Below are 14,234 nucleotides of genomic sequence, written 5' to 3'. Positions count from 1 at the left end.
TAACCATGGACATGCAGGACAAGACGCAGCCCGGCGAGGTCGACCTCGTCACCCGGATGCAGGTGGACGAGTCGGTCGTGGGCACTACGGAAATCGATGAGTCACTCTACAGCCGGCAGCTCTACGTGCTGGGCCACGAGGCCATGAAGCGCATGAGCGCGTCCAACGTGCTCATCGTCGGCCTCAAGGGTCTCGGTGTCGAGATTGCCAAAAACGTCGCCCTTGCTGGTGTCAAGAGCCTCACCCTTCACGATCCGGCGCCGGTCGCCATCGCGGACCTCTCTTCCCAGTTCTTCCTCCGCCCCGACGACGTCGGCAAGCCGCGCGATCAGGTCACGGCGCCCCGCGTCGCCGAGCTCAATGCGTACACGCCTGTTCGCATTCACGAGACTCCAAGGTATGCGGGAGTCGATTCAGTTCATGCCGTATAGCAGGACTACGTGAAGCTAACAACTCATCGTCTCTTGCCAGTCTCGGAGAGAACCTGTCACAGTTCGATAAGTATCAAGTCGTTGTCCTCACTAATACGCCACTCCTTCTCCAACAAATCGTCGGCGACTACTGCCACGAGAAGGGCATCTATTTCATCGCTGCCGACACCTTTGGCCTCTTCGGTTCTGTCTTTTGCGACTTTGGCAAGAACTTCACCGTCATTGATGCAACGGGTGAGAACCCGGTGAATGGTATCGTTGCTGGTATCGATGAAGAAGGTGTAGTCTCTGCGCTCGACGAAACCCGGCACGGTCTCGAGGACGGAGACTATGTCACATTCTCGGAAGTCGAGGGTATGGAAGGTCTCAATGGCTGCGAACCCCGGAAGGTTACAGTCAAAGGGCCGTACACATTCTCGATTGGCGATGTGTCCGGGTTAGGCCAGTACAAGCGGGGAGGACTATACCAGCAAGTTAAGATGCCCAAGTTCATCGACTTCAAGGGCATCTCTGCTGCTCTAAAGGATCCCGAGTTCGTCATCTCGGACTTCGCCAAGTTCGATCGTCCGCAGCAGCTCCACATCGGCTTCCAGGCTCTGCACGCCTTCCTCCAGACCCACGGCCGTCTTCCTAGACCGATGAACGAGGAGGATGCGCTTGTCATTCTCAACTCGGCCAAGAAGTTCGCAGAAGCCGAGGGCATTGAGGTCGAGTTCGACGAGAAGCTTCTCAAGGAGCTCAGCTACCAGGCGACGGGCGATATCAGCGGCGTGGCGGCGTTTTTCGGTGGGCTCGTTGCGCAGGAAGTGCTCAAAGCCGTGTCGGGCAAGTTCCACCCCATCAAACAGTTCATGTACTTTGACTCGCTCGAATCGCTCCCGACGTCGTGCACTCGCTCAGAGGAGCTGTGTAAGCCCACTGGCTCGCGCTATGATGGGCAGATTGCCGTCTTCGGCCGCGAGTTCCAGGACAAGATCGCAAACATGCGGCAGTTCTTGGTCGGCTCCGGAGCGATTGGCTGCGAGATGCTCAAGAATTGGGCAATGATGGGTCTCGGAACTGGTCCCAACGGCCGGATCACGGTGACCGACAATGACCAGATCGAGAAGAGCAACCTGAACAGGCAGTTCCTCTTCCGCCCCAAGGACGTGGGCCAGATGAAGAGCGAGGTTGCGGCGAAGGCCGTGCAGGCCATGAACCCCGATCTCAACGGCAAGATCGTTTCGTTGAAGGACCGGGTCGGCCCAGAGACGGAACACATCTTCAACGAGGACTTCTGGAACAGCCTGGATGGCGTGACGAATGCCCTGGACAACGTCGAGGCGAGGACATATGTCGATAGGAGATGTGTGTTCTTCCACAAGCCTCTCCTGGAGAGCGGCACACTCGGAACCAAGGGCAACACCCAAGTGGTCCTTCCTATGATTACCGAGTCGTACTCTTCGTCACAGGACCCGCCAGAGCAGTCTTTCCCCATGTGCACTCTCCGCAGCTTCCCGAACAGGATCGAACACACGATCGCGTGGGCGCGGGAGCTGTTCGAGAGCTCCTTCGTGAAGCCGGCTGAGACAGTGAACCTCTACCTCACACAGCCCAACTACCTAGAGACGACGCTGAAGCAGGGCGGCAACGAGAAGGCAACGCTGGAGATGCTGGTGGATTTCCTGAGGAATGAGCGGGCCCTCTCGTTCGAGGACTGCGTTCAGTGGGCTCGCATGTTGTTCGAGAAGCAGTATAACAATGCCATTCAGCAACTCCTCTACAACTTCCCCAAGGACGCCGTTTCCTCTACGGGGACACCCTTCTGGTCCGGCCCCAAACGGGCGCCGGATCCGCTCAAGTTCGACCCTTCCAACCCGACGCACTTCTCCTTCATCGAAGCGGCCGCGAACCTGCATGCCTTCAACTACAATATTAACGTTAAGGGGAAGACTAAGCAGGACTATCTGCAGGCCTTGGAGTTGGTGCTCGTTCCGGATTTCTCGCCAGACGAGAACGTTAAGATCCAAGCTGATGACAAGGACCCGGTAAGTTGTCTCTGCGCGGTATGGGCTTGAAACTGATGAGTTCGGACTAATGCGGATCAGGACCCGAACGCTGGCACCAGTGCTTTCGATGACACGGAGGAGCTGCAGAGGCTGATCAACCAGCTGCCGGAACCCAAGACACTGGCGGGATTCAAGCTCACGCCGGTAGAGTTCGAGAAGGATGACGATACAAATTACCACATCGACTTCATCACGGCGGCCAGCAACCTGCGGGCCGAGAACTACAAGATCGACCCGGCGGACCGGCACAAGACCAAGTTCATTGCGGGTAAGATCATTCCTGCCATCGCCACGACGACGGCGCTGGTCACCGGGCTGGTGGTCCTGGAGCTGTACAAGATCGTCGACGGCAAGAAGGACATCACGCAGTACAAGAACGGCTTCGTCAACATGGCGCTGCCCTTCTTCGGCTTCAGCGAACCGATGCCCAGCCCCAAGGTCGAGTACCAGGGTCCCAACGGCAAGGTGACGCTGGACAAGATCTGGGACCGGTTCGAGGTGGGCAACATCACACTGCGGGAGCTGATCGACGACTTCGAGAAGCGCGGCCTCACCATCGCCATGCTGAGCTCCGGCGTCAGCTTGCTGTTTGCCGCCTTCTTCCCGCCGGCTAAGCAGAAGGACAAGTTCGGCATGCGGCTGAGCGAGCTGGTCGAGACGGTCAGCAAGAGGCCCATCCCGTCGCACCAGTCGGAGCTCATCTTTGAGGTGGTCGTCGAGGATGCGAACGGCGAGGACGTCGAGGTGCCGTACATCAAGGCGAAGATTCGGTAAATGGTTAGAAAGGGGTTGTGTCAGTTGTATTGTGACGAATCAATGGTATTGGTAGGAGATGCATTAGATCAATGGGCTTTGGTGTTTGGTTTACTCCCGTGTGTTACACCGGTGGTTGGGATGTCGATATTGGTATGATAGTACACAGCTCGACACGCTCAGGGGTCAGGTGTTCCACATGGACAGTTACAGGTACCTAGAACCGAAGCACCAGTAGCCTAGCTCCCCCTTCTTGGTTCGTTTGTCCAGTGTTTCCTGCTAAACAAGTGCTATGCCGTTCACAGCTGTCTGGTCAATATAAGGCTTGTGTAAGTGCCTTACTCATCGCTTTGCGCCAATTGTGGGGTACTTTCGCGCATACGTCACCATCCGGCCCAGTGAACGGGTGGCTTCCGCGGAGGAGAACACGATTGTGAGATGGAAAAGGACTGTGGGGATATTATTCGACAATGACAAATGCCCCTCTGGCGTTTTATTATCTAATACAAATCTAAGCGGTTGGAAATAGTGTGATGAGGGTCTTATTGCCCGCATAGGTTAAGTCCAGGTATTTATGGAGCGATCTGGCGCTTTACAAAGCGTTAGTAACACCACTACATTGTATGGGTTACAGTACTGCCCTCCCGTTTCCGGATACAAGAGCCAAGGGAAAGGGTCATACCTACTCCATACTTAGATGACAAGCCCCTCATGAGCTTCTTAAGAAGACGTGCTCTCCCGCTTCTTCTTAATAAGAACCCGTCACCGTCACTTGTTCGAGAATCGCCTTCAGCTCTCCTTGCAGCCACGCGCAGAGTTCCAAGCTTTCTGCCACAGGCACCGAGATCGATATCATCATTATCGACTGGTGGTGTGCTACAAGTACCACGCGGGTTACCCAGTCGACGGAGTGTACTTGCACTTGCACGGGATTCAGGAGTCCGGACTTATACCATGGCAAGTCGCACTTTATTACTTTCATTTTGGGGTTTGGGATTGGTATCAACATGAAGGGAGTGAGGAACGCAGTATTAAAATAGTTTGCTAACTTTGGCTAACCCGCATCCCCTGAGTTGCAGGCAGCCCAGGACACGCCAGGAGGCAAGATCACGGACTGGGTCAAGCCCGGCGATCCGTCGGGCGAGTTCAAGCGCCAGCAGAGCTCCTTCCGCGACTGTATCTCGCGCGAGCCAGGGGCGCGGTTCCCGCCTGAGAAGGGCAGGTATCACTTGTATGTGAGCTACGCTTGTCCGTGGGTGAGTGGAGGACCTGTTCCTTTTTTTTTTGGTCATACTGAGTGAGACGACTAAGGGATACTATATGTGATAGGCCACACGCGTGTTGATTGCGAGGAAGCTCAAGGGTCTGGAGGAGGTGATTTCCTTCTCGTCTGTGCATTGGCATATGGGGCCGAAGGGTGAGTTGACAATTTTTAGGAACTGGAACAGGTCAATATTAACCGGTACTTACTTCCCAGGCTGGCGCTTCCCCACTGCCGACGACACCGACGCGGCCGGGGAGAATGTCGTTCCCGACCCCGTCCCGGGGCACGAGAAGTTCACACACCTGCGCGACGTCTATTTCCAGGCGAACCCGCAGTACGAAGGGCGCTTCACCGTGCCCGTGCTGTACGACAAGAAGACGCAGACCATCGTCAACAACGAGAGCAGCGAGATCCTGCGCATGTTCTCGACCGAGTTCAACGACCTGGTCGACGAGAAGCACCGCACCATCGACTTCTACCCGGCGCATCTCCGCGCGCAGATCGACGAGACGCACGAGTGGCAGTACGACCTGATCAACAACGGCGTGTACAAGTCTGGCTTCGCCACCACCCAGCAGGCGTACGAGAAGGCCGTCGTGGCGCTGTTCGAGGCCCTGGACCGCGCCGAGGCCTGGCTGGAGAAGACGGCCGCCGAGGGGCCATATTGGTTCGGCCAGACGATTACGGAGGTCGACATCCGGCTGTGAGTTCCTTATTAGCCTATGTTCTCTTGACCAAGAAATGCTGATGAAATCCTCACCAGGTTTGTGACTATCATCCGGTTCGACGTAAGTATTTCCCATTTAGATCACACACCCCACCACCCCACGATTCAAATCGTTCTAACTTGATCCCCTGGGAAACAGCCCGTCTACGTGCAGCACTTCAAGTGCAACATCCGCGACATCCGCTCGGGCTACCCGGCGCTGCACCGCTGGATGCGCCACCTGTACTGGACCGTCCCGGCCTTCCGCGACATGACCAACTTCCTGCACATCAAGAACCATTACACGCGCTCGCACCCGCAGATCAACCCGCACGGCATCACGCCTGTCGGGCCCGTGCCGGATATCCTGCCGCTGGATCAGGAGGTTGTGGTTGTGGGTTACCAGGGGAAGCGCTGAGGAGGACTACTGTGTAAAGGAACGTTCCGTAAAGAAAAGGGAGGAAGGGGGACGCGGGAGTGGTTAGTTGAGAATTGATAATGCGGATGAGCACCCTATGTAGCGAATTAGGCAGCATCGGTGAGAATGGAATTCGACAAAATGGGATGAAGTGAAATGAAATGAAGGCATGGCATGAAAAGCAATTGAACTGCGTGGAAAACTCATCCAAGGTGGTAAGAGTGACAGGCGTGATGGAAGGGTCGGCTGTGGACTGTTGTAAATGGGCCTTATAGGTATAAGATTTGCATAAGCTGTCCATAATCAAAAGGCAAGATGGCCGAGCGGTCTAAGGCGCTACGTTAAGGTGTACCCTTAATTTAACCTCCAAGGTTCCGTAGTCCGAAAGGGCGTGGGTTCGAATCCCACTCTTGTCATAAGCTTTTCCCTCCCAGGGTAGGGAATGCAATTGTTTTTTAGTTGCTCCCACCTTAGTTTATTCCCTCATTGCGTGCTGCCCTGAAGCCGATGATAAAAGCAATGAGTAAACACATAGTTACAACTTTATCAGGAGGAGAAAACTACCTAATCAAAGAAAGCCACCAAGTAACCCCTCGGCCGAATCTATGGCAAGGGCCACATAAGTTCCTTTTGTCACATCACCTATATCCTATATGTCCCCTAAGTTCACATAGAGCAAGTTCGGTATGTATGATATAGTACCTACCCTCGGACACAAGTACCGAGTATCCTTCCCCCCATTTAGGTCCTCTCATCTCCTGTGAATCTGACACCTTCAAAGGAGAGTACCGGCACACACACACACACATACGCACATACACAAAGGGACACGAACACCTCCTGGAGCAAGACCACATCTCACGAAAGTCACACCCGCACCACCAACCACAACCCTTACTTGAAACACGCATGCAATACAGAGATTAGCCAAAGGGCAGCAAAAGCACAGGCGATCCAGTTACAGATAAATACAGATAGATGACCCGTTGTGTATCCCCAAAACAAAACAATGATGTAGACCAGACAGACGCGGCAAGACAGACGCGGCAGATGACAAGAGACGAAGAGATAAAACTCGACAATCGATGGATGGGTGGATGACTGGATGAGCTGCCATTATAACATGACCGACGATGACGATGATGATGGCGATGACAATATTCCCATTCAACCCTCAACGAAAAAGCGCACAACACATGTCCTTCTTTTTTCAAGAACAACCCGGATTCACTCCAATCCAATTCAGTTTAGCTCAGGTCAACAAACCCCGTTCCCAGACAATGCAAAAAAGAACAGCCCTCATTAAATTACGATATCCCAAGTCAGATCGGATGGGATCGAAATATCCAAACGGGACGGGCGCAGGACAGGAAAGCAACTCTACAATTGTCCAGAGAGAACCGCTTCCGTCGCTATCGCCAAAGAAGTCAGTATACCATTTATTTCATCTCATCGACAGACCTAGGAGAGGGGGGGGGAAAAGGAAGAAAAAAGAAAAGAAAACTCACCGCTATTAATATAAGCTCTCTTCGAGTCAAGCGGCACGCCGAACCGGCGTTCTAGCTCCTGCTTGACGCCCTTCTTAGTGACCGTCATGAGGTCCGCCGTGCGCAGGATCTCGCGGATCTCGGCCAGCAGCGCGTCGTCGCTGGGCAGGCCCGCGAGGTTGTTCAGCTCCAGCTCGGGCTGCGACGCCGACGGGCCCAGGAACTGCGACCCGCCGAACTGGCTCATCCTGTTGTTATTGACGCCGGGTTGCATGAGCATCTCGGACGCGGCGAGCGACATGCGGCTCGGCGCCGTCGGCATGGCCGGGTACCCGACCGTGGAGCCCGGGCGGCTCGGCCCGTAGCCGCCGTACTCGGAGTGCGGCACACCCGGGCGGGTGGCGTACGAGTAGCCCGAGACCTCGGAGCGGGCGTCGTCGTGCAGGCCGCCCGCTTGTGTCTGGGCCTCCCACAGCTCGGCCTGGTACTCCTCCCACTTCTTGCGCGGGATGCTGGCCGGGTCGAACTTGCCCTCGTCCGAGATGACGATCTTCTTGCCCTTCTCGCCGGCCACGACACGCGTGTTGCCCCAGTTGAAGTCGTCCATGTGCCAGAAGGCGTAGAGCGGTAGGCCGAAGCTGAAGACGGGGATGGCGAGCACGTACAGGATCATCCAGCCGATCATCTCCCACTTGCGGCGCAGGATGAAGATGATGGCCTGCAGACCGTAGATGGCGCCCAGGAGGATGAAGGCCGTGATGGGGATGGTGTCGGGCTTCTCGACCACCATGACGACCAGGTACACGATGTATGCGATGGTGACGGGCTGGACGATGGTCGAGAGCAGGTCGATGAAGACGATGAAGCGCATGCTGAAGCAGCAGAAGCCGCACAGCTGGTTCATGGGCATCAGCTCCATCAGGTTGTGCACGGTCGAGTTAATCCAGCGGCGGCGTTGCGAGAGGAACACGGTCCACGAGTCCGGAGCGACCGTCCAGGCGTGCGCGTCGAAGATGTACTTGGTCTTGTACTTGTTGTGGAACTTGAGCAGCAGCGTCGTGAGGTAACGGTCTTCACCCAGGTGCAGCAAGTTCTTCATGTGCAGCGTATCGACGCGGATGGTCGAGTAGGCCTCGACAACTTCGCGGCTGACGAACAGCGGCTTGCCAGTCTCGGCGGCGCGGATGCGGTACATGGAGAAACAGCCGGGCAAGCAGGTCACGGAGCCAAAGAGCGATTCAAAGGCCTTGGACAGGTTGTGCGAGATGTAGTACTCGTACACTTGGATCATGGTGATGAACGACGACTTGGCGTTGGTCAGCGCCGTCTCACCGCACACGGCAATCAGGCGAGTATCGTCGAGGAAGGCCGAAACCATGCGCGTGGCCGAGTCGGGGGCCACAACGGTGTCTGCGTCGACCTGAAACAGGTACTCATAGAAGGTCGGGTTGACGCCAATGACGTTGCGGATCTGGTGGTACATCTCGAGCTCCAGCGGGCTCATGGGCAGGTTGTAATGCACGCGGTTGAGGAAGCGCATAAGGATCATCTGCGAGTCACGCTTGCCACGGTTGCCGGGCCGCGACACCTCCGACGGCTTGCCGACCTTGACGATGACGAGGAAGGGCACGATATGGCCCTGGACCTCATACAGGCCCGAGTACACCTTGCCCATGTTGTGTTGCTTCTGACCCTCGCCCAGCGACTCGAAGCTCAGGGGTTCCGGATCGATCGTCTCGGAAACGCCCAGGATGTCGAGCACGATACGGGGCGTGGGCCGATCGTTGCCCTGACCGATAATCATGCCGTCGCAGACGATGACCAAGAGCTTGCGCTTGTCATCGTAGCGCATGCGTGCGCATGAGTCGATGGCGCGGCGCAGCGACTCCTCGTCTTCGGTATACGCCGGCACTTGACAGATGACGAACTTGTCCAGATTCTCGGGCATGTTCTTGGTGCTGAACTGTAGAGCGGCGAAGAACTTGAAGGCAATGACGGCGGCAAGGAGGATGGAAACGGCCAAGACCAGATACTCGGCGAACATGCACTTGGCGGATGCACGCGTGTCCACGTCGGCGACGTAGAAGAGGTTGTCGAGACATAGCTGCATCCGCTTTTTCATCTCGGCATCGATGCCCAGCGACTGCCAGAGCGTCGTAATATCATCGCCGTTGCGCTGCTGGAAAAGCTCGACCACGAGCGGGTGCATGAAGTCGCCCGCCTTGGGATCCGTCGGCGGCGCCGCCCCTGGCGGGACCTGCTGCCTCCGGCCCCCAACGATGTACGTTGTCATGTCGTATACACGGCCGTTGAGGATGGCAATGACCTGCTCCTTCGTGCTGAGCGACTTGACGTATTCGACAGAGTAGCCCACGTTGCCGACCTTGTAGTTGGCCCGCAACATCTTCATCTGCTGCGAGAACCAGTCCGGCCGGCTGTCGTTGGTGAAGTACCGGAAGTCGTGGTACCTGGCGTTGAGATCTTGTCTGCTGATGACATTTGCCGACCCGGTCAAGTTGGTAGACTTGTAGTCGAGCAGGACGGACGGCGCAACTTCGCCGTACTGGCCTTGGCAGAGCGCCGACACCTGCACGGGGAAGAGCGAGGTGATGTCCAAGCCGCCGTACTGGGTGATATACTTTTTCGGCAGATAATTGGGGTAGTGCCGGGTCGAGAAGGCGCCGATGTCGAAAATCTGGCCGCGAATGGCGGCGTAGGCTTCGCGGCCGTCCTTTCCGTTGTAGGACGACAACTCCTGCGGGCTGTAGACGTACTGGTGCGGGCAGATCAACATAGGGAAGACGACCATGAAGAAGATGGCCAGCAGACAGCTGAACCAGATGATGACGTTGATGGCCAGCTTCTCACGCCAGGCCTGCCGCACATCCTTGCGCGGCATGCGGCCGATGGTCCGGATGAGGAAATCCGGGATGAAGAAAGTAAGCGCATAGGTCACCCAGACCCAGCGCTTGCGAGCCGGGCTGTCCTTGTACTCGTCGACCTCGGCCATGTCCTTCTCATTGCCGCGCTCGGCCATCTGCTCGCGCGTGTCCAGGTTCTTGAACAAATCGCCGCCCCCGTACGCCGACACACCCGCTTCGGATCGTGCGTCCACCTCCTTGACGCCAAAGTAGCCTCCTTTCTTCTCGTTCGCGAGGCCGCCCGGGGTCCCGGCAAGGAGCAGGCGCTCCTTGGACACACCAAACGGGTCGGCAGCGTTGGAATCGCCTGCGTCGGACGGGAGCCCGTACCGGCCCGACTGGGACGCTCCCTCGCCCAGCTGGGCGATCTCCATCCAGCAGCGCTCGCTCAGGAAGACGCCTGTTGCGCCGATGGCAACCTCGTTGCTCGGCCACCGCTTCTCCTCGACGACCATCTCCACCTTCTCGCGCTCGCTGCCCACAAGCACGGTCTCGGTGTCGGCCAGGCCCAGGAACTCGCCGAAGGGCAAGAATAAGCTGAAATCGGTGGACCGTAGCCGCTGGCTGATCTCGGCGATACCGAACGTCTGCACCTGCGCACGCACGCACTTGCTGTCGAACTGGTTGGCGATGCGCCGATCATTGGGCTTAAGGCAGAAAACAAAGTAGCAATTCGTGCCGGGCGTCGTGATCGACCGCGTCACGTTCTCGAGGGCCGAGAGGAACTGGCCTGAGGCGCCCTGCTCCGAGCCAGCGCGGGCGCTATTTGTCCGCTTGTGCCCGCTCGAGTCGCTGCCCTGGCCAACCGACACGTCGCGCTCAGCAGCCCGCGAACGGGCATTGAGCGCCGGCCGGCCGCGCTTGTGCATTACGCTGGGCGCGCGCATTGGCCTGGAGCTGACGGAAGCCTGCATGACGGTTGTCCGTTCCTGAGGATGGACGACGGTCTGCAGCACCTCCTGACCGAACAGGCGGGCGACGAATGGGCTCTTGCTGGAGTTGATCAGGTTCATGAGGTCGCCCGAGATGACCTCGCCGTTCTCCTCGACCAGGCCCTTGATGGGATAATCCACCTCGCCGGCAAAGTGCTTGACGGTGAAGGTGGCCGCCGTGTTCTCGGTGTAGAAGTTGCTACCGGGAAGCTTGGCCGTGGCTGCGCCGACCACGATGGCCGGGTTCTTGCCTTCGAAGCGTTTCCGCAGGCTCTCCAGCAGCTGCATGTCAGTGCGGTGGCGGCGCGTCTGATCGTCCAGAATGCTGAGGAGGCCGTTGCCCGGCTTGAGCAACCCCTTGACCGCGTCCGAGTTGTCGAAGTAGCTGGTAGGCGCCACCGCCACCTCCTCTGTCTCGAGCAGGTCTGCCTTGCGATCGAAGAAGTTCTGCAGTGTCAGGTTGTACAGCGACTCGGCGGCAGCGTTGATGAGAAGCTGGTCGAGGGTCGAACCGGTCGACGACACTTGCTGGAACCCGGGGAAGTCTACGATGGAAATGGTGTTTGCGATGGACTCCTCGGAAGCGCACAGCTTCTGGTTGATGCTCTCAATCACGTAGGCAACGAGCAGAGAGTACAGCGTCCTCGCCAATTCCTTCGCGTTCCCCCGAGCACCGGCCGGGTCGAGCAAGACGGTCACCCTCTCCTTGTGGATCATCTTTGTCTTGTAGCCCAATGTCGTCTGGAGCTCCGTGGTGCCGACCCCAAGGAAAGCAGCAACGATGCCGAGCACATCCTTGTTCTTCACCGTCGTTACCGTCTGGGCGCCCTCGTGCGAAAAGCCGCCACTGTCGTCTCCCGTTGCGGTTGTGCTGGAGGTCGTCTCGAACTCCAGCTGGCCGATGTGCAAGATGCTGGCGAGAATTTGGCAGATCTCGGCAATCTCACTGCGCGGGAACTCGAGTTTCCGCAGTGCCGTCTTGAACAGCTGGAACCCCTCGGCATCATTGATCCCTACTTTGAGTTGGGTAGGATGCCCCAGATACTTCCACCTCTTCTCGGGCCCGTCAAAGCCGAGGTGGGACTTCTCGGCAGCACTCGTACCAGCCAAGAGGTAGTACAGCACGTGGAAATTCCGTTCACCCGTGGGGACATCCGTTATCCTGCTCCTCTCTAACCGATGATCCAGCAGCTTGGAGCCAATCAGGACCGGGTTTGTGGTGGACGCCGTGTCGTACTGGAGCTCATAGAAGAGACCAGCCTTGGAGGCCGTCGGTGTTGTGGCGGTCTTGGTGGTGGTGAGCGTGTCGAAGACGTAGGCGGCAAGGGATATCTTGGCGGATAAGGGGGTCGAGGACCGGTTAAGGAGCGCGGTCAGGAGATGGGATCGCACAGTGGTCTTCCCCGAGCCAGATTCACCCCTACCAACGAGTCAGCATTTCTCACGGGGTTACCACGACTTCCAATGCGCCCTACAGGAAAAGAATTGCTTGGTTTTCTGTGCGGTGACCCAGCCGGAGGAAGGCCCTTTCTGCCATGTCCTCGGCGGCAGCCATGGCAGACGAGTCTCGGGAGCCATCTCCCTTGGTCGAGGTGGTGTATGTGTTGATGGCGACGAGCGCGTGCGACGAGAGACGCGAGATCGGAAGCGAGACATGGAAGCGACTGGCGAGGTGTGCCGTCAACTGCGTATCGGATTGGGAATGGGCGGGCAGCGAGGGCAGTGACGGTTGCGTATGAGCTCCTCCGCTGTTCCCGCCCAACGGCGGCAGGTTGAGCGCCATGATGGACGACGCTGCCGCGAGCTGGTCGTGGTAACCGTGAGAGCGCTGTCACAGCGTAACAGTCGCTACAATCGACAACAGACCGGTTGTGTGCCCTTGGTGTTTTGGTCTGATGCTCTCCGAGACTGGCGTCCGGAGCCTGGGAAATTTCCCCTAAACCGCTAATGGGGTCCAACGCCCTTGGCAACGACGGAATGGGCGGTAATATGAGATGCTAATAAAAAGGACAAATATTAAACTGAGGCTAGCAGCTGGGGGAAGCCAGGGCAAACGAATGTCAGTCGAGTGCGAAGTGCAAATCGTCAAAACGAACGTTGAGAACGAAGGGACTTGGGCAGTTGAGTGAGGACGACAAAATGCCAAGCGGGGACCGGAGTCGCCTGGACGATGCAACTCCTTCTGGGCCAAAGGCTTCCAACAACTGCTTGCACTGCGCGCCTGGCCGTCCGGGGCTGGCCTGGGAGACAGGGAAAAGGGGAGTGAGTGGACTGTTTTTTCCGAGCTTGTTGATGCTACGGCGTACTATAACTGCCGAGTGTGCAGATTCTTCATACGAGCTGAGTGGGCTCATCCCCCGTCGATTGGCAGGGGCGGGGCCGAGCCTTCCATTGGATCGAAGTTCCCGGTTGCCGTTCAAAATAAACAAGATCTGGAACGCAACGCTATCGGCCCATATCGGGAGTTTTGTTGATGCATTCTTGACCATGCCAAAGAATTCCATATGTACCTACATACACGGTTTGACGGAAATGCTTCGAAAGCCGTCCGTAATTCCAAATGCTTTCCACCCCCCGCTTGAAACCGTTTCGAAGGGTGAAAGTTTCGATACGTCCCGCATAAGCAGCGCTCAGACTCCACTGGTAGTGGCCCACAGGTCGTGTGGCTTACATCGCGAGCTCCGGCTTCTGATGCTTGGCTCGTTCGAAGCCGCCGTCTTGGTCCCGTATCGTATTGTATAGATATGACATGACTACAGTAGTTCTCGTCGAAACTGATCGTTGACGACGGTACACATAGGGCTGTGCTAGATGTTGCATACAAGATAACGAGGTCCAGTCTATACGGATAATAACTTACTTACTGAAGCCCACCATTTTCCAAGAGATCAACGGTGACCACGACATAGCAAGAGATCACCTTAGGTTTGCTTGCCACACAGAAAGCATCCAGCAGCTAGACAAGCTCGCTGTGCCAGACGCCGACGGCATAGGGCGTATGAGAATATGTTGCTCTGTGGCTCGTACTAGGCAGAGGATCGGAAAGGAATTGAAACTTGTTAACCCATGGCTTGTGCCTCTCAGGAGGCGCCGGTGCGTGTTGCTCATCCACCTCCATACCTCCGTTTGAGCTTGGACAAGCACGTCTACTCTTCGCTGCACTGGCAGTTGACTTGTTGGTGCAATGGAAGTTACCGAGCGCCTCACTTTGTGCCTTTATTCTCTAAGATCCACTCCGTCGGTTGAGATTTTGGAGAGAATGTCGAAGGTGGGT

The 14,234-nt window shown here is 56.9% G+C and overlaps 3 protein-coding genes and 1 non-coding gene across 4 annotated transcripts; 3 read left to right on the top strand and 1 right to left on the bottom strand.

The window, feature by feature from the left end:
* Positions 1–5: 5 nt before the first annotated feature.
* B0T15DRAFT_492101 (uncharacterized protein) lies at positions 6–3,253 on the top strand (the record flags this gene model as incomplete). The annotated part of the gene is made up of 3 exons (XM_062866840.1): positions 6–397; positions 472–2,458; positions 2,519–3,253. The coding sequence occupies 3 exons, from the start codon at positions 6–8 to the stop codon at positions 3,251–3,253; spliced, it is 3,114 nt and encodes a 1,037-aa protein (XP_062722344.1).
* A 986-nt stretch (positions 3,254–4,239) lies between these two features.
* On the top strand, positions 4,240–5,620 carry B0T15DRAFT_509929 (glutathione S-transferase; the record flags this gene model as incomplete). Its single annotated transcript, XM_062867829.1, has 6 exons — positions 4,240–4,248; positions 4,312–4,488; positions 4,562–4,649; positions 4,710–5,199; positions 5,260–5,284; positions 5,363–5,620. 6 exons carry the CDS (start codon positions 4,240–4,242, stop codon positions 5,618–5,620), a joined length of 1,047 nt encoding a protein of 348 aa, XP_062722343.1.
* A 309-nt stretch (positions 5,621–5,929) lies between these two features.
* B0T15DRAFT_t106 lies at positions 5,930–6,036 on the top strand. Its single transcript has one exon. It is a non-coding gene; the product is annotated as a tRNA-Leu (tRNA).
* Positions 6,037–7,000: 964 nt separating this feature from the next.
* Positions 7,001–12,743, bottom strand: B0T15DRAFT_492099 (glycosyltransferase family 2 protein; the record flags this gene model as incomplete). Its single annotated transcript, XM_062866839.1, has 3 exons — positions 7,001–7,032; positions 7,129–12,380; positions 12,436–12,743. 3 exons carry the CDS (start codon positions 12,741–12,743, stop codon positions 7,001–7,003), a joined length of 5,592 nt encoding a protein of 1,863 aa, XP_062722342.1.
* Between the last annotated feature and the right edge of the window lie 1,491 nt (positions 12,744–14,234).

This window comes from Chaetomium strumarium, assembly GCF_033439665.1.
Source record: "Chaetomium strumarium strain CBS 333.67 chromosome Unknown B0T15scaffold_3, whole genome shotgun sequence".
NCBI classification, from domain to species: Eukaryota; Fungi; Ascomycota; class Sordariomycetes; order Sordariales; family Chaetomiaceae; genus Chaetomium; species Chaetomium strumarium.
Note: the sequence above shows the minus strand (reverse complement) of the source record. Positions and strands in the feature narration are given on the sequence as shown.